This window comes from Bombina bombina, chromosome 2 (assembly GCF_027579735.1).
Source record: "Bombina bombina isolate aBomBom1 chromosome 2, aBomBom1.pri, whole genome shotgun sequence".
Lineage (NCBI taxonomy): Eukaryota > Metazoa > Chordata > Amphibia > Anura > Bombinatoridae > Bombina > Bombina bombina.
The window spans coordinates 747743970-747770592 of NC_069500.1; the positions used below are offsets into that span (position 1 = coordinate 747743970).

At 39.7% G+C, this 26623-nt stretch overlaps 1 protein-coding gene across 2 annotated transcripts in view; it reads right to left on the minus strand.

The window, feature by feature from the left end:
• Nucleotides 1–19940, minus strand: part of PALM (paralemmin) — a 158516-nt gene extending 138576 nt beyond the window's left edge. For both annotated transcript variants that reach the window (XM_053702838.1, XM_053702836.1), the window contains exon 1: nucleotides 19827–19940. In XM_053702838.1, the coding sequence (XP_053558813.1) occupies nucleotides 19827–19831 (5 nt within the window). In that variant the 5' untranslated portion in view covers nucleotides 19832–19940. The remainder of the gene's footprint in view (nucleotides 1–19826) is intronic.
• Between the last annotated feature and the right edge of the window lie 6683 nt (nucleotides 19941–26623).

The following is a 26623-nucleotide window of genomic DNA, read 5'->3' on the forward strand; positions in this document are numbered from 1 at the left end:
TCCCTTAACTGAAAATTCCCACCCTCCCCAGTCCTCTCTCCCACCTTATCAACATTTTTTATTGTGCCATAGTGTAGCCTTCCCACCTGTTCCCCGCCCCCGTGCACGCGCTGCGCCCCCCCCCCTCCGACGCACTTTCTTCACTGATGGCTGCCCACCCGCCTCCCTGCATCAGCTCCCACCCACCAACGATCATGGCCATCGATGGCCAATGCAAAGAGGGCCACAGAGTGGCTCTCTCTGCATCGGACTGCTTACAAAAATTATTGCAGGATGCCTCAATATCGAGGCATCACTGCACTAACATAAAAGCGGCTGGAAGCGATCAGGATCGCTCCCACATCTTGGAAAGACTAACGACGTACAGGGTACGCCCTTAGTCGTTAAGGACCTTTTTTTGTAGGACGTACCCTGTACGTCGTCATCATTAAGTGGGTTAATATTACTCCAAATCCATCTCCTATTGACTCACTAGCTGGACTTATTCATGCAGTCTCTACCCTCATGCTCATATCTCTCCATGGCACGCCTCTGGCGTTCTCGCCATCAGGGATCTTTTCTCAAGTTCAACATTATCCTCCTTTGCCCAACTCAAGGACCAGTATGACTTGCTTGCTCCTTTGTCTTTTGAATTGATTTCGTTAAACATAGTTTTCTCCGAGCTTGTGGTGAGCTGGTTTCTCCTGTTCATATTTGTTGGGAACGCCCTCAGGTCAATCATTTGTGGTTGTTCCTTTTTGATTATTTTTCCGCTGTAGGCATTCATCTTGATAAAAGTGTGAATTTTCCACCTTTTAACAAGCTGCAGATACATGAGGGAGCCTGCAGCCTATAGTTAACGACTGCTGCTTCCTAACCTATATACCAGCTCTGAGCTGGTGGCTTATAATCACCCTAATCCGATGGGGGCGACTAACAGCCACTGCTCGCACTTGATTGGTCATGCACAAGCAGTGGACGACGTTGCACAAGCAGGTACTTGTGCAATGTTAATTTCTTAAATTGAGGCTATTATCTCCTCCACAGTGGATTTTTTTTTTTGTGTACATCTGTTTTTAGTGGTGAAGTTAGCAATAATCAGAGCTTGGAAAACATCAACCATGCCAGAGTGAACAGAAATATAATATATTGTGCGCTTTTTAAGAATATATATTCTCGGCCTATCACAAAATTGATCTTCATTATTTGATCTGGGAAATATGACAGAATGGAAAGACAGATTTCTCTGGATGAGCTCTGTGTCCCACCTTATTTCTAGACTGGGTTTTTATCGATTTTCATAAAGACTTCTAAAGCGAAGAGACAACACTTACTGATGAACCATATTTTTTTAATCTTTCTCTCCAGGCTCTACAATACATTAAATATTTTTTTTCAATAAAGAGTTAACTCATACTCCCCCATCCCTTACTTGCATCACCACTGCATTTTAGTTACTGTGAACATTGATATAGTTCATTTGATTATTTTTTTGAGATGTTAAACTAACGATAATTTGTTCCATTCTAATGTCGGAACTTTTACTGAATACCTTTTATTTCTGAGGACAATTCCATTGGACTATGACAGACACTATGGGGCTGATTTATAAAGCAGTCAATGCTGCGTATTCCGCATGAGCCTTCTGGCTCGCCGGAAATGTAAGTTAAGAAGCGGCAGTCTTAAGACCGCTGCTCCTTAACTCATCCGCCACCTCTGAGGTGGCGGACAGCAATCATCCCGATCGGATATGATCGGGATAAATGACACCCCCTGCTAGCGGCCGATTGGCCGCAAATGTGCAGGGGGCGGTATTGCACAAGCATTTCATAAGTGTATGCTGTCGGCATTTATGGATGTTGGCATTTATTTCACAGCGTATGCTGTTGGCATTTATCGATGTCGGGCGAACATGATCCGCTACAGCGAATCATGTCCGTCCGACAGTGGTTAAATCGGCCCCTATATCTGGGGTTGCTTTTATTTTATTGCTGTTTACCATATCTTGTTTTAAACTGTATGGCATTGTTATGTTTTCATGCCTGTAACTGTTATAAATAAACTTCAATAAAAAATATTTGAAAAAAGCAAACAAACAAAAAAACAAAACTTTAACACGGACATGAAATGCCTCTTGCTTTAGTGTAAACAATTGTGTAACCTTCAGAGTAAATCAAATAGCTGGTTTAGAAGCATTTTGAAAACTAGGTTACAGATTTTGCATTTTGGGCTCTCTAAAGCAGGGTCCTTAAAACTTTTTCCCCAAAACCCAGAGCCATAATACTACACACACTCTTATACAACCCACACACAACACACTCTCATAAAACACACACACTACACACTCTCATACAACACGCACTCTCATACAACACACACATTACACAGCACACACTCTCATACAACACACACATACACAGCACACACTCTCATACAACACACACATACACAACACACACTTACACAACACACACTCTCATACAACACACACATACACAACACACACTCTCATACAACACACACTCTCATACAACACACACATACACAACACACACTCTCATAAACACACTCTCATACAACACACTTACACAACACACACTCTCATACAACACACACATACACAGCACACACTCTCATACAACACACACAACACACACTCTCATACAACACACACAACACACACTCTCATACAACACACACTTACACAACACACACTCTCATACAACACACACATACACAGCACACACTCTCATACAACACACACTTACACAACACACACTCTCATACAACACACACATACACAGCACACACTCTCATACAACACACACATACACAACACACACTCTCATACAACACACACACTACACACTCTCATACAACACGCACTCTCATACAACACACACATACACAACACACACTCTCATACAACACACACATACACAACACACACTCTCATAAAACACACACACTACACACTCTCATACAACACGCACTCTCATACAACACACACATACACAACACACACTCTCATACAACACACACATACACAACACACACTCTCATACAACACACACTTACACAATACACACTCTCATACAACACACTTACACAACACACACTCTCATACAACACACACATACACAGCACACACTCTCATACAACACACACATACACAACACACTCTCATACAACACACACTTACACAACACACACTCTCATACAACACACGCACCACACTCTCATACAACACACACATACACAACACACTCTCATACAACACACACTTACACAACACACACTCTCATAAAACACACGCACCACACTCTCATTCCACACACACAGAATACTGTCACACACTCTCATAAAACACACACCACATACAACGCACACACATACTTTTATACAACACACATACACCCCCCCCCACACACACACACACATAAAGAAAAAGGTTGTTTATTGTTGATAACATATTTATCAGTATGTCCACTTTTATTCTATTGTAGTTCTTGAAAATTTTTAAATATTAGGCTATGTTTAAATTTTATAGATATAGATAGACAGGTAGATAGATATATTAATACAAGTGTGATAACAGGAATATAAAGAGATATGATGTGTGTATGTACAGTATATATGTGTATGCGTGTGTGTACCTACTGTATATATACACAAATATATTGATACACACAGATAACACACACATACACCTTTGAGCCCTTCCCAGTCCAACACACACTTACACAATACACACTCTCATACAACACACTTACACAACACACACTCTCATACAACACACACATACACAGCACACACTCTCATACAACACACACATACACAACACACACTCTCATACAACACACACTTACACAACACACACTCTCATACAACACACACATACACAGCACACACTCTCATACAACACACACATACACAACACACTCTCATACAACACACACTTACACAACACACACTCTCATAAAACACACGCACCACACTCTCATTCCACACACACAGAATACTGTCACACACTCTCATAAAACACACACCACATACAACACACACACATACTTTTATACAACACACATACACCCCCCCCCCCCCCACACACACACACACACATAAAGAAAAAGGTTGTTTATTGTTGATAACATATTTATCAGTATGTCCACTTTTATTCTATTGTAGTTCTTGAAAAATTTTAAATATTAGGCTATGTTTAAATTTTATAGATATAGATAGACAGGTAGATAGATATATTAATACAAGTGTGATAACAGGAATATAAAGAGATATGATGTGTGTATGTACAGTATATATGTGTATGCGTGTGTGTACCTACTGTATATATACACAAATATATTGATACACACAGATAACACACACATACACCTTTGAGCCCTTCCCAGTCCAACACCTTTGTTATATACCATATCCCTTTATATCACTGTTAAGATATTTATTTTAATATTAAACATATATTTTGCTTTTTATTTATAATATGTATACATATGAGTGGAATTTTTATTTTAAATATGTTTAACAAGTGTTTTTATATACTTTTAATTAGCCCAAACACTTTACTTCAGGTCTCCAGTCGTACTAACTTTTTAGCGTTATTATCTGTCGTGATCGAGAGCAGCGCATAACTCACTGCTTATAATTTTAGCAATATTAAGCATTTACTTTCAATACCAGATTATGTGATATTCTTAGGGGCCTATCTATCAAGACCGCAGCTCCATAACCCTGTCCGCCTGCTCTGATGAGGCGGACAGGAATCGCCGGAATTCAACCCGATCGAGTACGATCGTGTTGATTGACACCCCCTGCTGGCGGCCGATTGGCCGCGAGTCTGCAGGGGGCGGCATTGCACCAGCAGCTCACAAGAGTTGCTGGTGCAATGCTGAATACGGAGAGCGTATTGCTCTCTGCATTCAGCAATGTCTGTCGGACTTGATCCGCACTGTCGGATCAGGTCCGACAGACATTTGTTAAATATGCCTCTTAGTGTGGGCATGCGATAGTTATAGTGCACAATGCAGTACCAATAGCGCTCCACTTGTAATCACTACCAATATCGCTTCACTTGTAATCTGGCCCATAGTTATCCAGGGTCAGTAGTAAGTGACATGCTCCAACTAATAAGGACATGTCATTTGGGCATTTCTGTTTCCCTTTAAAGGGAAGGTTTAGTTTAGAATCATTTTCTCAGTACACATGTATTAGCAGAACTGATTCTAGTAAACGCTCTGCTCTGTATACCTCCCGCTTAGTAAAAGCTCTCACAGAAAGAGTGATAGCACTTACTAGAAGCATTTCTACTAATACATGTGTATTGCAAAATGCTTTTAATCAAAACTGAAATGCATTCATGTGCATTTCTGTTTTCACTGTAATGTAATTTAACTCAGCCACGATTCAAAGACTCACAGGGATTTTTTTTCCAGATGGCAGTAGTTGTAGATTTTGTGTCTGTGGCAAATTAATCTATACTATAATCGCGTTTGTAAGGCATCCGTCGGGTGTCACCAGTTGCGCACACCATCCTCAAAGGAATGTTGGAAGCGCAAGGCAGTCAAAAGAATTCACCTAGATGCAGCTTTGCTGCATCCAGGTGGATTCCAAAAATGGCAGGGTGGTGAAGGAATCCTCATCCTATTTCAAAATCAGCCAATAGGATGAGAACTACTGAAAGCTGCATCCAGCTGGATTCCAAAAATGGCAGGGTGGTGAAAGAATCCTCATCCTCTTTCAAAATCAGCCAATAGGATGAGAGCTACTGAAATCTTATTGGCTGATTTGAACAGCCAATAGGATTTCAGTAGCTCTAATCCTATTGACTGTTTTGAAAAATTCAGCCAATAGGAATGCAAGGTACCCCAAAATGATTGTGGTACCTTGCATTCAATATTCAGTATACGACGGACATCAGATAAAGAGGAGCCTCCATGCTGCCGAGGACCACCAACGCCGCTGAGGACCGCCGCAACAGATGACCACCCCCGAGGATCGCCACATCTGGGAAGACCGCTCCGGACCTCCACTCTGTGCTGCGCCGCCTTTGCGGTGGATGAAGATGATGGACCCGTCTGGAAGAAGACCTTTTTTGTCGGACTTCTAAAACTGTGAGTACCTATTTGGGGCTTTAGTGTTAGGGTTTTTTTTTTCATTTAGTTTTTTTAGATTATGGTTCATTGGGCAATTTCAAAAAGAGCTGAATGCCCTTTTAGGGGCAATGGGTAGTTTAGGTTTTTTTAAGGGCTATTGGTAGTTTAGTATAAGATTAGGGGGTGTTTTTATTTGGGGGTATTTTTTATTTTTATAGGGGTATTAGTTTAGGTTTGTTTAATTTTATTATTTTGGATAGCTTTGTTTATTTTTTTCTGTATTTTTACTTTTTTTATTTTTTGTAGCTTGGGCGGTTGCATTTTTAATACATAGACTGACCTCTGGGCAGGCTCATCAACTAGTTACTAAATAAAATAATTGCATTTAATTCTGATGAAAATGTTTATATAGAGCATTTATTAAGAAGAATCGCTAGCAAAAATAAAATGGACCTAAAAGGGACATGAAACCAATTCTTTTCTTTTATGTTTCAGATATAGAATACCATTTTAAACAGCTTTCAAATTTACTTCTGTTATCTAATTTGCTTAATGTTCTTGGTATCCTTTGTTGAAGAAACAGCAGAGCACATGGGTAAGCCAATAACAAATCGGCAGCTTCTGAGCCTACCTAGGTATCCTTTTTAACAAAGGACACCAAGAGAACAAAACAAATTAGATAATAGAAATTAATATGGAAGTTTTTTAAAAATGCATGTTCTCTCTGAATCATGAAAGAAAAATGTTGTGTTTCTTGTCCCTTTAAATACACTAGAGATACTATGTTGTCTGTGCAGCCTGTGGCTTTAGGCTATTTTGGCTGCGGATTTATTAGAATAAAAGTGCGGCATTCGTTTCACTGACTTTCTTGCACATGCCTAGAGTTAGATGTATGTTAGTGTTAGCTAGATGCATACTAATGATAGTTGCCTGTTAGTCTCATCAGTAATGCGAGGTCCATCAACAAATGATAAGAAGGCAAATTTTAGATTGAGAGCTGGATGTGAAGGTGAGACACCCACATACTCAATACAATACAATACAAAGGTTTTGTGCAATGTCTCTCCATACAGGTGAGTTCCATGCCTTGCACTGCACACTGGTAACACCTGGTGGCAGAAAGCAGAACTGCAAAACTAAAGTTTCTTAAAGGAATAGTCTAGTCAAAATTAAACTGTCATGATTCAGACAGAGCATGTCATTTTAAGCAACTTTCTAATTTACTCTTTATTTGAATGTATGCTTAGGAGCCAGCCCATTTTTGGTTCAGCACCTGGGTAGCGCTTGCTGATTGGTGGCTACATTTAGACACCAATCAGAAAATGCTACCCAGGTGCTGAACCAAAAACGGGATGGCTCTTAAGGTTATATTCTTGCTTTTTCAAATAAAGATACCAAGAGAACAAAGCAAAATTGATAATAAGAGTTAACTAGAAAATTGCTTCAAATTACCTGCTCTATCTCAATCATGAAAATGTAATTTTGACTAGACTATTCCTTTAATGCATTATGAAGTACGGAAATTTTCCAGGAGCAAGACTCATTTCTAGTCGCCATGACAACCTATATTTGTTGAGCCCTGCTGTACATTAATTATTTTGGGTGACTTCCATTTCAATGGTGATTAAGAGATTTTTTTTTTGTAAGGCTATTTCTTGCCAAACAGACATTACAGATGATTCAGTACTACTGATGGCTGTGCTAGTGCTAGTCGTGTGCAAAAAAACAAAGCTGTACACTTGTGACATATTGCTATGCACTAGTAAATGCTATGCTCTGGTGGTAATTAGCTGTTCTGATGATAGATATCTAAATCATGAAAGAACATTTTTGAGTTTCATTTCCCTTTAAAAGTGGTAGCTAGGTAGTACTAGTAGTAGGTGTGCGCTGCTAATACATATGTTTGACCGCTGCACCAAGATTCCGCATAGTTTTGAGTTCTAAAAACATTGCCATATTTTAGTGCTAAGTAATGTGTGCTAGTGTGACCTGTGTGACAAATTTATATGTAATAGATGTGTGTTAGTAATAGATAGCTGTGAGTGACCTACTGATAAATAGCTACAGTATGTGTTAAATCTAGTGATTATACCTGAATTAGTGGTAGCAATTTACTACCTTCTTGTCTATGTCTGTCTGGGTTATATTGCAAGAATAAACCTGTGATTTATATTTAAACCCGTGTGCAGCCCTTCATGTGTTCTTGGTAGCAATTTACGGCTACGTGAATTTTGCGGCTCTGTACAAATAAATAATAATAATAATATGCAAGAAATAGTTAAATATTAAAGATAGCTGTGTACTGGTGAAAGATAGCTCTGTGTGAATGACAGATTACTGCGCACAAGCCAAAAATGACGTTATGCTAATAATAAATAGCTGAGAGAAAATGATCAGCAATCTCCAAACTTTTAAATAACTAGAGATACTTGACAGCAACAACAAAAAAATTATAATATAGAAAGGATTCCTACTAAAGATATTTCCAACAAAATTACTGTAAACAAGGATGAAGTGAGTAACTGTGTTTAAAACGGCAGTAAAGTTAAAATTATGTATGAAATTTTAAACAATGATCCAGTTTACTTTGTGGAAGAATAATCCTAGGTGAGCACAGGAGGGTGCATGTCTTTATTTGTGAACAACATAAGAAGACAGAAGCGCCACATGGCCCAATATTGTTTGACTAGTGTAACAAATAGCAGTGTAATGGAAACACTCACATTTGGTGATACACCCCTAGTGGTGTAGATGAAACAGACTGGGGTCATACACAGTAACACAGCAGACTGACTTCCAATGGCTACTCAGCAATCTGTAGATGGTGTAAACAGAAAACAACGCCAATATGGCCTAGTATAGTATAGGCAATTGAAAGAATAAGTAAAAATAGTCGCACTCACATTTGGTGGAATACCTCCCTTGGTGCACTAGAGGCAAACTGGGATCAAACAGTCACCCAGTAGACTGATAACCGGTGATGCAGGAGCTCCCAGCAGTCCAGGAAAGTGGACAACAAATGGTAATAGGTATGGCAGCAGGTGATAATAAGGAATGGCAGCAAGTGGTAAGTGTAATAAAAACTTACTGTATTAAAATATAAAATACTAGCAACGCGTTTCTCATCCAACCAGTGGATGTTTCATCAGGCTTAATCTTTGTAACAATGTTATACATTGTTGCAAACACTGCTGCCATAGACTGCCAAATAAATGCGCACTGTGCACGCCCCTAAACTCCTATCAGATCAATCAGCTTTACTCTTTAACAAAGAGTAAGATCAATAAACATCATTACGTTAAGAAATGGATGTCATAGATCAAAATGTGTCTCCTGCTTTGTCATAACGAAAGCAAAGAGAAAATTTCACATTTCATCAGTAAATTCCTTACATATGTTTAGTGTAGGTTGGGGACATGGTTAATATACCCAATAACCCCATTTTATAAAATATAGTACTTAAAGAGAAACATTTGAAATGCAATAAAGAATATATAAGAATTATTATGGATGAAAAGTTTACTTTATAATTTGCGGACATTTGCACTTATTTATTTATTTATTTATTTATAAAATATTTTACCAGGAAGGATACATTGAGATTTCTCTCGTTTTCAAGTATGTACTTATCTTGCACACGGTCTGAGAGCAGTGAAGTTAAAGGGATATTAAACCCAAATTTTTCATGATTCAGATAGAGTATGCAATTTACCCAGGGTGCTCAACCAAAAATGGGCTGGGTCCTAAGCTTACATTACTGCTTTTTCAAATAAAGATATCAAGGGAACAAAGAAAATTTGATAACTGGAGTAAATTAGAAAGTTGTTTACAATTGCATGCTCTATCTGAATCATGAAAGAAAAAATGTGGGTTTCATATCCCTTTAACGTACTGAGAAGGCATGAGGGTTGAGGCACAAATGCTTATGAATGTGATCTTCTGTAAAAGTTATTACAACACACATATTGGCTACTCTATTTTATACGTCAAAAATGCACAACTGTGCGACGCAGTAAACAAACTTTTTTGTCCCCTTTTCCTTCTAAAAAATAAATAGTAACTGAAAAAAGTATAAAAAGTGATCCAAACAAAAATAAATAAAAAATTACATTTTTAATGATATCATGAGAAGTTCGGCTTCTGTCATTAAAAGGTGGATAGAGATCGAGGTTTCTATATCTAGTACATATTACTGTTATTTGATGCCCCTTTCTATGGGCATTATGGATATGTAAATCAAATGGATACTATGAGCCATCTTTTCAAAGTGGCAGCTTTGCAACTGTCCAGTTTGCATTGCACACCCATCAGCTTTTAATGTTTCCAGTTACCAAGTTCTGAGATACCATCGGAAGATAGTAGTGATTATAATGGTCTGTGTCAGGAGCAATGGGCGCTGTCTGAGTGCTGGGGGGGCACTGTCTGAGTGCTGTGGGGGGGGGGGACTATCTGAGTGCTGACGGGGGTAGTCTGTATATTTAATGAAGGAAGAATATGCACTCAGTCCCCTGTTAGAAGATGCATCCACCCTTGGTTTGAAGCAGGCAGGACACTTAGGTAGACACTGGGCTTTTACTAATAAAACACAAGCACTTATCTACAAAGATCAATCATTTTGTAGGACATTTCCTGTCCTCCATTTCATAGGGACTGATGGGATTTGGTGAGATAAGGGGTTAACTACTGGTCTCAGCTGTGCTATAAGGATTTAGTGTATACTGGTGTATTAAAGTGCTTCAAAATCATTAGTTATATCTTAGAGATTATCAAAGAACAAATCTGATCAATTTCTCTCCATGATGGAACATGTTTTTTTTTTCATTCTGGTGACTTTTAACCCTCTGCCACCCCCTTAATAATCTACCCTATTTCTGCAGCAGTTAATGACATTTTCCCATAGCCAGCAAACCTCAAGCTAAAGAGCATTAGTTGTATAGTGATGTCCTTTCATTTGAAATATGCTTCAGTCCCTTGCACCATAAAGCAGGGGGGTAAAATCTTCCAGGCAGGTCATTTTGTGAGTGTAATTAAACAGATCAGGCAGTATTAGTGCTGAATCTAATAGGAAATACAATTGTTTTCTGCACCATTAACATCTTCTAGGTTTTATTTGTACAAAATCTGCCCTAACAGCATAAATTGGGATGAATGTTTCCATGCAACATGATTTTATGAAGAAAGGGTACCTTTTCTTTCAAGAGCTGTAAACATGGTATAAACTAATTTATAAACTCAGGTATACTAACAAAAATTTGAAATTGTATATTACACGTGTATGTGTATTTTATTAGCATTTAAATATTAAAATGACTTTAAACACTTTGAGACACATGTATTAAAAAAATAAGATATACTTTCATTATTTATTCTGAAATGTATGGGTTTTCCAAATCCCATTAAAAAAATGGAAGTGCAAGAGTCAACGTTTGAACTCAGCAGAGTAGAAAACCTAGGTTACAACATGGCAGACCCCAATTACTTTATGGAAAGTTTACAATTATTCTTTCAATGCTTAAACGATTAAAGGGACAGTCAACACCAGAATGTTTTGTTGTGTTTTAAAAGATAGATAATCCCTTAATTACCCATTCCCCAGTTTTGCATAACCAACACAGTTATATTAATACACTTTTTGCCTCTGTGTCACTTTAGCCACCTGCAGCAGTGTTTGCAACATTGTTTATCGTAGTTGCAAACATTGCCGCCATAGGACTGCTAGAGACGTGCACCCTCCTGAGCTCCTGAGCAGCCAACCTAGATTAACAAAGGATACCAAGAGAACAAAGCAAATTAGAAAGTTGATTAAAAACTGCATGTTCTTTCTTGCATGATGAAGGTTTAGTTTTTACTTTACTTTCCCCTTAAAGGGACATGAAACCCAATTTTTTTCTTTCGTGATTTAGAAAGAGCATGTCATTTTAAACATACTTTCTATTTTACTTCTATTATCTAATTTGCTTCCTTCTCTTGATATCACTTGCTGAAAAGCATATCGTAGATATGCTCAGTAGCTGCTGATTGGTTATTGCACAAAAGGCCTTGTGTGATTGGCTCACACAATGTGCATTGCTATTTCTTCAACAAAGGATATCTAAAGAATTGAGCAAATTAGATAATAGAAGTAAATTGAAAGTTGTTTAAAATTGCATGCCCTATCTGAATCATGAAAGTTTAATTTTGACTAGACTGTCCCTTTAAGGAATTATGCATGAATAATGCTTTGGATAGTGATGGTGTTAACAAGTGCTGACAATAATTTTATACCTGCTGAGGGATTTTAAAATATCCCTGTTTAAAAAATCTTTTTTTTTTCTACCTACATTTTGTTAGATATGTAACATACTATCTTACTGGGGAAATAAAACAATACTTATCTTCTAGATTAACAAAATCCTTTTTTTGTATTTATCTGTCATACAATTCTTGTGTCAATAACTACTATTGGCCACCGTGTTTTCTGTGGGCATTGCACTGTATAATGAAGTACTCTGTAATGCTCTCAGATTTTAAAGGAACATTAAAAACTAAATAAATGCTAGACAGAATGATGTTTTCAAAGAAAAGATTAGTCTGAGAACATATAGATCTATTTTTTAAAGTTTTCATTAGTTGTTTTAAATAGTAACAAAATAAGGTGTAAAGTTTTAGTGGTCTATAAAACAATGGGAGCTGCCATGTTGTAACTTAGGCTACCTTCTGTTGTGGCCAATTAGAAACAGTTATAAATAGGCCCACTAGAGTGTGCAGCCAATTGGCTGTGTGGAATATAACAGTGCTCGGCACTTCCATTTCTAACAGGAACTGAAAAGCTCACAGTTTCAGAATGGAATTACAAGAAAAGAGGGATAAAATAAATAATGAAAGTATATTGCAGAGGTTTTTTATATATATATTAAATAATATAAACGATTGATTATTTTATATTACCATCTCAAGGTGTTTAATGTCCCTTTAAGCTAGAAAAATGGTATCTATATTGTGTGCAGAAGGGTAGTGATTTAGGCTACTGGAAAGCAAGCAATCACTGTATGCTCACTAGAAAATATTCTTAAAGAGATATCAAACCCAAAAAAATATTTTGAGATTATAGAGCATAACATAAAAAAAAAAAAAAAAACATTTCCAGTTTACTTCTATTAACAAATTTGCTTTGCTTTCAATATATCTGTGTTGAAGAGATACCTAGGTAGGCTTTTGGAGACACTACATGACAGGTAATGGTGCTGAAAGCTAGTGCTCTTGCAAAACTACAGCAATATAGTGCTCCAAAAATGGGTCGGCTCCTAAGCTTATGTCCCTGCTATTCAACAAAACATATCTAGAGAATGAAGAAAAAAATATAAGAAAGTAAATTAGAAAGTTGTTTAAAATTGCATGCTCTATCTGAAGCATGAAAGGAAATGTTGGGTTTAATATCCCTTTAAGTCCTCAAATTAAAAGCAACAAAATTAATGATTCCTTAATTAAAAAGAGACAAAATACTGTGAACATAATAATCGCACAGAAAGTCAAGTAAAACTCAGACCAAAACTCACTCAAATCTATTTTGTCCCTGGCCCTTCTAAGGTATAATTCTAGAACAAGGTGTTCAAATATATAATGTGCAATTACAGTAGACGCTGCTAAACATGCACCATTATCCTGATTGTATCTTTGTTGTTGTACAAACACAGAAAACATTCATACAGAATACCCGCCATATTCTGTCTCCATCTCCTTCACTATTAAAAATAATATCATAGGTGTAACATAAAACCATTCACAAATCTCTCCCTGGTTCAGACATTTGAAGATAAAATGTATGAGAGGGTCACCATGAGTCTCCTGGGCCCTAACGTTGTACGGTTGCTCTAGATAGAGGTAATAATAGAAAGGGCAATATGAATCGGATAGCAAACCACACAATCAATCTCCACAAAACATTTATTAAATGGAAAGCACTAGCCTAGATTATCTTTTATTTCTGACTTTTATAGGTTTTCAACATCTCAAAAACATTTCGAGGGACACTTTGCAGCTGAACCATAAAGTAAGCAGGTGAAGGATTACTGGCCACACTCCGGCAACTGTTTCATAGACCTGCCTACTCTGCTCCACCTAGGGTCGCCACCTCAGCCATGTTTTCTGGACACTTATGAGTTACACATGCTGCAGGGGGTGCAGGCAGAACATGAATTTCAACCCTGGACAGCACACAAATAGTGACACTGAACATCACTGTTTATATTCCTCTCTGGCACACCCTGCAGCATGTATAACTCATAAGTGTCCAGGAAAACACGGCTGAGGTGGCAACCCTAGATCCATCCTAATACCCAAAACACACAAAGTGCACAAATGTTAGAGTAATACTCTGCTGTTCTATGTAAAATGTAGGATATACTCAGAATGCCACAATTTCTAAACATGTATAACTAAAGGGACACTAAAATAAAAATCTCATGGTTCAGATAGAGCATACCATTTTAAGACACTTTTTTCACTTCTATTGTCAAATTGACTTTGTTTTCCTTTGTTTAAAAGCATATTCCTTTGTTTAAAAGCGTATCCTTTGTTTAAAAGCATATGTACATATACTCAGCAACAGCAATGCAATGCCCTACTAGGAGGTAACTGATCGTTGTTGGCTACATACATTGCCTCTTGTCATTGGCTCATGGTGCAGCTAGGTTCCAGTAGAAAACTGCTGCTCTAGACTTAAAATATGGCGGTAGATTTATTAAGCCCCTGGTGGGCTGAATTTCCAATGCCGGAATTCTGCATTGCACAAGAACGCTATTTGGTGCTCTTGTGCAAAACCGCCTCCCTGCCCGCACACAGCCTATACACAGCGGGCAGGAGCTGTCAATATCCCCGGTCGCGACAGAGGGGATTGAAATTCTCCACCTAAGAGGTGGAGAAGAGTTAGGGAAGCAGCGATCGGATGACTGCTCCTTCATAAATAAGTACTGCAGGTTCTTTTGTGAGAACCTGCAGTCATAGGGGGGCGAAAGCAGGCGAAGGCTTTGATAAATTGGACCCCTATGTGTTTAATCCCTTTGCAGATAACATATTAAAACATTGTATGTTTTTGCACTTGTATGTCTCTTTAACCCTTTCCTGACGGACATATTTGTCTACATCGGAACAAAGTTCCATTGTAAACAATAAGTACAAATTTAAATCAATCGATCATTCATGCAATCGCGTTATTTCAATGATGAGATCGGTCAGGGGCGAGTGCCTATAACGCTAGGCAAGCCCTCCAGCCCGTGATCCCTTTTAGCTAGCGGCTATAGCTAAAGGGTAGTCAAACAGCTAGGACCTTCCATGCCGTCCTAACAACACTAAAGCCCAGTACAGTTAGGATGGCATGGAATGGACAGATAGCTCATCGTGCTAATGCACTGATACAGAAATCTGTGGCAGCCCAAGGGTTGCAGGTTTGATCCCGGCAAGATCTACTCATCCTTTCGAGGTCGGTAAAATGAGTACCATTAAGTTGGGTAATAATAATACCTGTTATCAGTGCTGCAAGTCGATTAAGTTTGCGGTTGTGCGCTATACAAGTATCTAATTATTATTCTCCACCTCCCTCTAGTCACGGGTGCTGCCTTTCACTATGATCCAGTGCTGATGTATTAGCGCATGTGCAGCAACTCTCCTTCAGATACCTGCAATGTACACTTAGGTTCCATAATGGGAGCACCCATGATTAGAAGTAGGTGAATGAAATGTTTTTAGTGTCCCTTTAAGGCCAACAAAGTCTAAAATGTCTGATTACAACAGTCTTAAATCCATACCAAGCCTGCTCCTTAACGTGCCAGTCAACGTTCAAAAATACGGGGGAATTCCTGTGCTGATAACTATATAAAGAGGTTATAAACTTATAATAGTTTATTTTTCATGCATTTTGTAATGTTTAAAATTGATTGTTTTAAATACATACATCACAATGAAGACTTTACATGCCCATTTCATTGTGTGCAACAGATGTTCTATACAAGTGAGATGGACTATATTATATATTATATATTATACTATATATGTGCACATCTAACCAGAGTATTGCAAAATGACTACTGCCCGCTCTGTACTAATTTCTCCTCATGCACCAAAAACACAAAATATACATTAGATTGACAAAGCACCCTGATCTTCTTAACATATTAAGATTTAAACAAAAGATGAAGTGTTGTTCTAAATAGGGGGGTTAACCTATGACCTTTCTGGCATCTGGCTTCCATATGTAACCTGTAAGAGGGGAGCAGGAGGGGGTCTCTCTCTTCCTGCCCTGCACTGGACCACCTTCTGGGGTTTCCTGTGGAATTCCATTGATGTGCAGACATGTATGGGGTCCTGTTACCTGAGGCTTAACCCAATTTATTACTGACAACAAAAACATAACTTCCGAGCATGTTATTAAATCTCTATGAAAGTTATCTGTGCACATTATCAACTGTATGTTAAATAACTGTGCAGTATTATCTACATACATACTATATGTTCATACCGATATTCATGCTGTCATAGGTATGCACATTATATGTCTGCATGTTATGTCATACTTGTTTCACTATATGTTTCTGCTCCTTAAAGGGACATTAAAGTATTTTTTATTTATACATTAGAAAAATCATTATATTGCAAAATATAGGCATACAAACCAAATACTCTAAAAGCATTTAACACTATTATCTTGATAGCAAAAGGTGCATTGTTTTTCACTCTAGAGTCACACCCCTTAAAATGCCTTTACATTATATTGATATTATCTAATTTGTTGTGGCCAATTAGAAACAGCTATAAAGCAACCACTGCACAGCTTGCAGGACAGTCGGGTTTATAAAAGCCACAGAATACAATTACGAGGGCAGTGGAAAAACTAACATTTTCAGAATTAAATGACAGTAAAAGAAAGCAAAATAAATAATGAACATGCATTACAAAGTTTATTTTAATGTGCATGATTAACTTTTTATGGGAAATTAAATTTTGAGTTTAATATCCCTTTAGCAATATATTTTTCTGCATCAATCTATATCATTTACATGTGATTGCATCAATAAGTAGCATTGAACATCATTATATCTATGTAGGTTATACTTTCAGCATGTGACTGTACTGCTGTAGCGGTACAGGTGTTAAGTAATCAAAGGAACACAGCTTCTAAAATTATTAGTCCATTTTCTTAACGTTTGCCATTCTTCTACACAGAACAAAATATAACATAACTCCTTGGCTTCCCAAAAACATGTATGTCTGCTTTTTCAGTATGTTAGGAACCATTTGTCAACCACATTCCTAGCAAACCAGAGGGCAAATTATATCAGTGTATATTAATAATAATATTCATATCTCTATCTATCTGTCTGTCTGTCTACCTATCTATAAATAACAATACAAAGCACATACTGATTCCTGTGTATAAGAAATAGTATATGACTAACTAAAGCGTATCTTATTTGACATTCTTATATATATATGTTATCCTTTATTTATAAAGCTGCCAACATTATATGCCACACTGTACAGGCAAACATTATATTACCTACACAGTGCAATAACACTTAAAGGGCCAGTCATTTCAATTTTTATTATTGTTTTTAAGATAGATAATCCCTATATTACACATTCCCCCAGTTTTTTCACAGAAAACCTGGTTATATTAATACACTTTTTACCTCTGTGATTACCTTGTTTCTACGCATCTTCTGACGGCCCCCTGATCACATGACTTTATCTATTGACTTGCTCTTCAGCCAATTAGTGCTGTGTTGCTAAAATGCACGGGCGTCAGCACAATTTTATCTATATGGCTCACATGAACTAGCTTCCCCTGATGTGAAAAGCAAATACAAAAGTATGTGAACATGGGGCTGTCTTTAGGGACTTAGAAACAGACAGAAGGTTAGAGGTTTAAAGGTTATAAAGTATGATAATATAAACATGTTGGTTGTACAAAGCTGGGGAATGGGTAGTAAAGACGCTATCTACCTTTTTAAACAATAATATTTTTTGTGTTGACTGTCCCTTTAAAACGTTGAGAGTCATGTTCTTGAGTGCAATACAGTATATAGCTAATTTTATTTCTCAAAGTTGCTTAATGTCCATGTGACTTTAAAAAAAACAAATCTAACGTGACCCATCAAGTGAAATAGTTAGGCATCTGTTATGAGTTTTGGATCACTATGCATGTTATCTTATGACTCTGTTATTCTATCACTCTGCTTGTTACATTTCCATGCATGTTATCACACATCAGCCTGTTATCACAATCACTGTAAAATCATGCTGAACGTTAAACTCCTCTGCTTGGGAACACATGTGACTGCATTACTACTGTAGCCATATTTGCCTTTTCCTGCTAGTCTTCCTAAATGTCTGCATGCTATTATTTCATTACTGGCCCTTCTGACACTTGGAATTTCAGCTCTGTTTTGGAATGTGCCTGAGCCTCTATGTTGGGGCGGCTTTCTCCTCGCGCCCTTCCTGCTCTTTCATACTATGCTGTTATTCCTCTGTCTGCACCCTTTCGGCACTGCATCTTTCTTCCCCTGCTCCCTTCCTGCTGTCAATCCCTGTTCCCTCAGTCTGCTCTCCCAGCACCTGGTCGCCATGCCTCAGATCTGCAGCAGATCCCCCCTGCAGAGTATCACAGGTGGCAATTTCAGCATTTCTGTCAGGCTCCCACACAGCAAGGCAACTAGGCACACACTTCTTTGCCTGGCACCATATACCAAAGCTGCAAACAGGTGGCAAAACAGCCTGTTGTTTTTTTAATTATGGCACAAATTTGCAATGCCCCTTAAGTAATGGACCCATATAATGTATTGCATCTCTAGCAGGAGGGACACTCCCTTCACCATAAAATACCTTACTGCAAGGACATGCAGAAGAAGGCAACAGCACAGCAATATTGGAGCAACATCACAGATAAGAGCAACAGAGCAATACAGCAGGAGCAGCAACCCAATACAGGAAAAGATGCAAAATCAACCCCTCAAATATATGAGTAGAAGAGTACAGCAATAAAAGAGCAGCAAAGCATATACTAGGGAAGCAATACATTACAATGTATATTAATGGCAGCAAGGGAATCTATATACAGCAGTGCAACTCATTCAGAAATAGAAGGACCTGTAAGAATGGTACAAGAATAATGCTATGAGTTTAAATGAAACAGTGGTAAGGAGCAAACATCAAGGAGACAGGAGTAAAAAGGGATACAAGCACATTGAAAAGGATCAGCAAAATATATAGCAACACTAGAATGTGGAGTATTTGGAGCTATACATTATGCATGTAAAGCACTATGAAATATAGTGGAAGCAGAGATACAGAGAAGCACAGGGTTAGAAAGAGGAGTGGCTGTGTATGAGAGAAGATGCAGAGAGTGAGAGATCAGGAATAACAGGACCAAAGATGCAGGGAAATAGCATGTGGGAAGGGAATGCAGGCAGGTAGGTGGTGCTAAGAGATGCAGCAGAGGGCGAGTGGAATGATACAGGTGGGTTGATGGGGTATCGTAATGAGGTGTGGAGTGGGACAGCAAGGGTAGGTTTTGAGGAATAGAGGACTGGCAAGGAGTGAAGGGTGACGGCAGTGCAAGGAGGTAAGTGCACAAAATGAGTGTAAAGTGAGACGGAGGGGTGCGGAGCCAGATACAGGATCATGAGATTTAAAAGATGCAAACGAAGCACATGCGGCGATCGAGGTCAGTGCAAGCGATAGCAATGTTTTCTCTCATATACTCACTCCATGGTGTAGCCTCCTGCAACTGCTCGGGGTGATGTGCAGGCGACAGAGCCTCGTCCGGCCCTGAGAGAGTGTGTGTATGTGATTGTGTGACAGGAGGGAGGCACCGGTAAAGCATCCTCCGCACAGCATGCATAATCCCTAGTGCCCCCTGCTGGACAAACGGAAAAACGTATCCAGGATGCGCAACCTATACATTGCGCCCTCTGCTGAACGTAAAGAGTAAATAGCACTTGTAAAATATATTGTAGAACTAGAATGGGCACCAAAATAGAATGTAAATAGTACGGATTTATGGATGTGATTTATAAATGTTGCAGTATGACTCAGTGGCGTATTTACTATTAATAATGCTGTCCAGGTCATTTGGAAATGTGCTGCCCACAAAACACATACCGCCAAACAATTTAACACTATCTCACTCACTCTCACATAATCTAACCAGAAGCCGGTGTTGTATAAGAAATGGTTACTCCATGGCCAGCCGTTTACCCTGCACTATAATACCGGTGGTGGGAGGGAATGGAGACTCCATGAAGCCTATTCTAGACAACGAGGATCATTCATTTTTAATAAAATTAATAAACAACACCTGTTGTGAGTGCAAACAAAGCATTTGGACCAGGCATTCTGGAAAGCATTATACACCAGAACAACCCCTTACTAAAATTTGCCACCCGCAAATCCTGCTGCCCTAGGCACAGGACTAGTTTGTCCAAGCTAAAGTAAGCCTCAAGAATAGATAAAAATAACATAAGCGGTATTGGTTTCTATCCTTTTTACATAAAACATTATGCTTAGAGGATCCATTTACCTCCCTTACCATACCCCAATACCTTATATGCATCCTATTCCCGACCGTCCCTTTTTCCCTGTGTACCTGAAATAAATACATGACACCTGTATTGCCAATAAAAAATGGAGAGGTCACTTAATTTGTCTAGATTTTGCTGTTGCAGCCAAAATCAGATAAGAGAGCCATAAATCAATTCCAGCAATTTCAACACCACAAATCAACATAATGCCCAAGCATTTCAACTAACATGGGTCCACGTATCGGGGGAAGACCACAAACCCCCCCCGTGGCGAGGCCCGAGGAATTACGAGAGAACCCGCTGTATAACCTGCCTAGCAGCTAGACCACCGGATCACGACCCCAAGCAGAGTATGCAGTGGGATCCCCCCTCGTCCTCGCTGCCCCGCCCACGTGCCAGGCCCATTTTCACCGCAATATCCAGCTCTATTGTCCTGCTGATATAGCTGCCGTATTTTAGATGCCCTTGGTTAGCTTAGACCGATTTGCGTCACCTGCTTAACCGCCAGCTGCAGCCAATTCTCGTTCTTAAGGGACACACAGGCGGTCTTATGAAAATCTAACCAATTGGTCAGCATCCTGCCCATATCCGTGTTTCTCTGCTCTCTTCCTCCTTTCTGTGACCTCTCCGATATGATTCCTTCTTTCTTTACCGTTCCTAATGTAGGGTGGGTGAGGGGGAAACAAGAAAAAATGTAATGGGTTCACTTCCTGTTGTTCCACCTTATAATACCTGATCTACGGCCCCTCCTCCCTTTACCTGACCTTATCTTCCTATTGTCTCCTACAATGCCCTCCCCCCTCCTTCTCTGACCCTCTGTTTTTTCCCTACCATCCTTTATTAACCTCTCTGGTACTGTATAGGAGCCCTAGCCTTAGTGGCACTCCTATCGTATTCTACTCTTTCCGTTTATTATAAGGCTTAGAGGATCCATTTTACCTCCCCTTACCATACCCCAATACCTTATATGCACCCTATTCCCGACCGTCCCTTTTTCCCTGTGTACCTGAAATAAATACACAACACCAGTATTGCCAATAAAAAATGGAAAGGTCACTTTTAATTTGTCTAGATTTTGCTGTTGCAGCCAAAATCAGATAAGAGAGCCATAAATCAATTCCAGCAATTTCAACACCACAAATCAACATAATGCCCAAGCATTTCAACAAACATGGGTCCATGTATCGGGGGGGAAGACCACAAAAAACCCAGTGGCGAGGCCCGAGGAATTACGAGAGCCTGCTGCATAACCTGCCCAGCAGCTAGACCACCGGATCACTACCCCAAGCAGAGTATGCAATGGGATCCCCCGCTTCCTAGCTGCCCCGCCCACATGCCAGGCCCATTTTCACCGCCAACAAAGACTCTCTTAACGCCAACCAACCTAGTGACCTTTCCTTACCTTAACCAGTTCCTCCACCATAGTTCTTATGTCCTCCAGAAACTTATCGTTCCCGACCTCATTCAGGTGTACACCGTCCGCCCGAAACAACTCCTCTCTCTTAGCTTCGATCAGCGGGTGCCCCAGCACCCTGCCCCCCGTTTCTCTTACTATCTTTGCCGCCACTTGATTAACTTTTCTACGCGATCTATATCCCGCCCTCTGCGTATCTGTGTTGCGCCAGTGTATCCTGGATATTATGTTCGACCATATGACTCGTACCTGTGGCCATGCCACCTTCAGCCAACTAATAACTTCCTTTATCTTATCCTCCAATTCCCTTAAAGGAAATGCGCCTATGTCGTTGCCCCCTAGATGTATTATCAATGTATCAGGGCAACCCAACCTTCTCCTTGCTTGTTGTATTGTCTCGACTAGCTCCTCCCATCTCATCCCCCTCTTCCCTAGCCACCTGATATTTGCCTCTCTGTGTGAAAAACCTAGATGTGACCCTTATCCTGCTGCTACTGCTCTAATGCGTGCCCAATGCACGTACGAATGCCCTACTACCCATACGCAAGATAAAACATAAATATTTCATGAACCTTAAAAACCACAACTTCGTTGATGATAATTCAACGCCAGAATTCACAACCCCTTCCCTTTTATTCCCCTTTTAGTCTGATGTAAGATCTAAACGCCTGAGATTTCCACCTTCCCAAATTTGTTATCTTATCTTCAGAACAACCTTTCTCCGCTGCGCTAGTCGCGGACCCTATCTTGAATAAATGCGGTGCAAACCGTTGTTTTTCCCATCCCAGCTTTTTTACGGCCATTTCCATCACTTTTTTAAATTTGAATTTTGTCAAATTGGACCCGTCTATATGCCTCAAGAACAACCTACCCCTTTCCCGCTTTGTGCCTACCATCTGTTTTACACTTGCCACTGCCATTTTCTTATCAACACCATTATTTTATTCTCATATATTCTTACGTCCGATTCAGCGACACCATTTCTATCGTCCCCCTTACTTGCCGCAACTAATTCTCCTATCCTAAAAGCTCCCCAAAATGCCATAACGAAGGCGGCTTTGAACAGACATGCTTCATCCTTCTCCCTGTACACTTCCCCCAATACCCCTACCATTCTCTCCAATCTCGCCTCCATGATTGGTTCCCTGTCATCTGCCCTTTTTTCTTCGCCCACCTGCCATGCTCTTAACACCTTTCTGACTACAAATGATTTCGTCATGTCCTCTTCGCCCCCTTAACTTTGCAAAAAAAGATACCCCTGCTAAGACTATGCCCACCTGACCTTTCTTCATGCCCCTCTGTTTTAGTGACCACAGCCATTCTAAAAACCTACTTCCCTCGCCCCTTATTCCTGCGCCCCTAAATTGCAACCACTGTTTCCAATAGGTATCGTATACCCTCCAGGTTCTTGGGGCCACAGATTTCTCAACCATCTTCCTTATGCCTTCTATGCGCTTCCAATCTGTCAAAGAGAGATAGGTCAGCATTCACCGTCTTTTCTGGCCGCGGGCACTACCCTCTTAAACAATTCCCATCTAAACCTTGACAGTGCGTCAGCCACAATATTTCTATAACCCGGAATGAATCTAGCTTTAAAGCATATGTTCAACTGTAAGCATTTCAACACTAAGTATCTCAGGTATTTTATAACAGGCATGGAAGAGGCAGATAAGTTGTTAATTACGTCCACTACTCCTTGTTTATCCGACCAGAATATAATACTCTTGTTTGCCAGCATATGTCCCCACAGTTCTACAGCCACCACTATGGGAAATAATTCTAGCAACAACAAATTCTTCACCCATCCGTCCCTTTCCCATTCCGCTGGCCATTTACCAGCGCACCATCTACCTTGTAAGTATGCGCCGAAGCCTGCGCTCCCTGCCGCGTCAGTGTATAACTCTAACTCGTTTACTGACACCACTCTTGGCTATATCCTGACTCCATTAAATTCTGTTAGGAACGTGTCCCACACCCTCATGTCGTCCCTCATAGCCCCTGTCAATCTAATCATATGTGTGGGAAGTTTTGCCCCCGCTGTCCCCAACTCCAGTCTTCTCTTAAAAATCCTCCCTACAGGTATCACCCTGCATGCGAAATTAAGCACTCCCAGCAACTTTCTCTATTTTATCTTCCGGTAATTCGCATTGTCCCTTCGCCGTGTCAATTGTTATGCCTAGAAATGACAATCTCTCGCAAGGCCCTTCAGATTTTTCTGCTGCCACTGGTACTCCTAGCTCCTCTAACATATTCAGTAAAGCTGCCTTTAATTCTGCGCATGAGCTAGCCCGAGCTGGGCCCACAACCATAAAATCATCCAAATAATGTATAATTCTATCTGAGCTAGTTCTTACTGCCAGCAGCCAATGCAAAAATGTACTGAACTTCTCAAATATGGAGCATGATACTGAGCAGCCCATCGGCAAACATTTATCTACGTAAAATTGCCCGTTAAATTTACACCCCATTAGTCTAAAGCTTTCTGGATTTAAAGGTAACAATCTAAACGCAGACTTTATGTCGACCTTCGCCATTAGCGCGCCCTTCCCTGCTTCCTTTACCATATTTACTGCTGCATCGAATGATTGATATTGTACTGAAGTGTCTGCCCTGTCAATCGCATCATTTACTGACTTCCCTTTTGGATACGACAAGTGTTGTATCATGCACAATTTCCCCTTCTCTTTTTTAGGTACCACGCCCAGGGGCGATATCACTAAACCTTTAATAGGTATCTCCTTTAATGGTCCTGCCATTTTACCCAGTTTTATTTCCTTTTCTAATTTTTCCTGCAGTACCGCCGGGTACTCCATTGCAGATTTTAAGTTCCTAAATTTACTTGCCCCATAAACCTCCATTTTTATTGGTACCACAAATCCCTCTGTTAACCCTTTTGCCAATAACACCCTGTCGTCCCCTTCTGTGTATTTCACCAGTTCCTTCATTAACCTATCTACTCTCAACGGGGTTCTGGCCATTCCCCATTGTCCCTCCGTTACCAGCTCCCCGTGCGCCACGAAAAAAGCTGCTTATTCGCCCCACCATTATTCTTTCTGCAATCTATCCCCGCATGGAAACCACCGCAATATCTGCATATATGCCTGAACTTGCAACTACTTCCTCTGTCACACCTCCTGTCATTGTATGCCCAACATTCCTTCCCTTCTGCTTTCACTACCTTCCCTTGCGTTATTGGTCTCTGAATCCCCTTAACTGTGCTGTCTGCTGGTTTTATCAGCCTCGTCCACATGTCCAATATCTTAAAGGGACAATGAACCCAATTTTTTTTCTTTTGTGATTCAGATAGAGCTTGCAATTTTAAGCAACTTTCTAATTTACTCCTATTATAAAATGTTATTCATTCTCTTGCTATCTTTATTTGAAAAAGAAGGCATCTAAGCTTTTTTTTATCAGAACTCTTGACAGCACTTTTTTATTGGTGGATGAATTTATCCACCAATCAGCAAATACAACCCAGGTTGTTCACCAAAAATGGGCCGGCATCTAAACTTACATTCTTGCTTTTCAAATAAAGATGAAAAGTGAATGAAGACAATTTGATAATAGGAGTAAATTAGAAAGCTGCTTAAAATTTCATGCTCTATCTGAATCACGAAAGAAAGAAATTGGGTTCAGTGTCCCTTTAATTCCAAACTCCTTCCTTCCTTTGTCTCCCAACTGCAGGTTACCCCTTCTAAATTCGCCATCATAATCTTTCCACCCAAATCCCCCATATGTTGTGTAACACTTAGCTATTAAGTGTATATATCTTAGCACTCCCTTAACTTTTCCCGGATTTTCAGAAATAAAGCATTCTGCATATATTAACATCCCTTTTGCCCACTCTGGGAATGACTGCTTCAGCTTTCTACCCTTTCCTTCCTCGCTCCTGGCTTTAAACGCAACTGCCTCCCTTGTAATGTCGAACACATCCACATATTTGCCCTTCTGCGCTTTCAGTACTATTTTTGCCTTTAAGTGGGTTGTTAGCGGCATTAGTTTTGTCCCCATCATCTGCATTGTACTCCCCTTCGCTATCACCCCCTTCCATCGTAATATCGCTTTCTACTTTTCTCCCTTGCTTTGCGTATATCTTTTTAACAAATTTCAAAATTCTTCTATTACCCTCCCCTTGAATTCTATCATCATCCGAATCCCATTCAGATGAACTGTCTGACCCGTCATTTCTGCAATACATTATTTTCTTAGCTTGCTTCAGCCCTTTACTTTCTCCCACTTTGCCTTTTGTTTCTCCTCCATCTCCCGTTGCCGTCTGATTTCCACCTCTTTTTGCATCTGGGGACTCTCCTTCCATCTCCTTTCCATGCATTGTGCCCTTTTTCGCACTGTCCGCCCTTGCTTTCTGTAATACAATCCCACAGTCATTATCATGCATGTACATTCTATCGTTATCCATTCTCCTCTCGTTTTCCCAGACCTGGTCCCTCCGTCCTTCCCTGTTCCCTTCATTACCTATGCCTCTCCTATCATCCCTTCTCTGGTCGCCTTCTAGCATTACATATGTATTCCTGTCTACATCCCTTATCATCCTGGGCTGATCCTTTCTT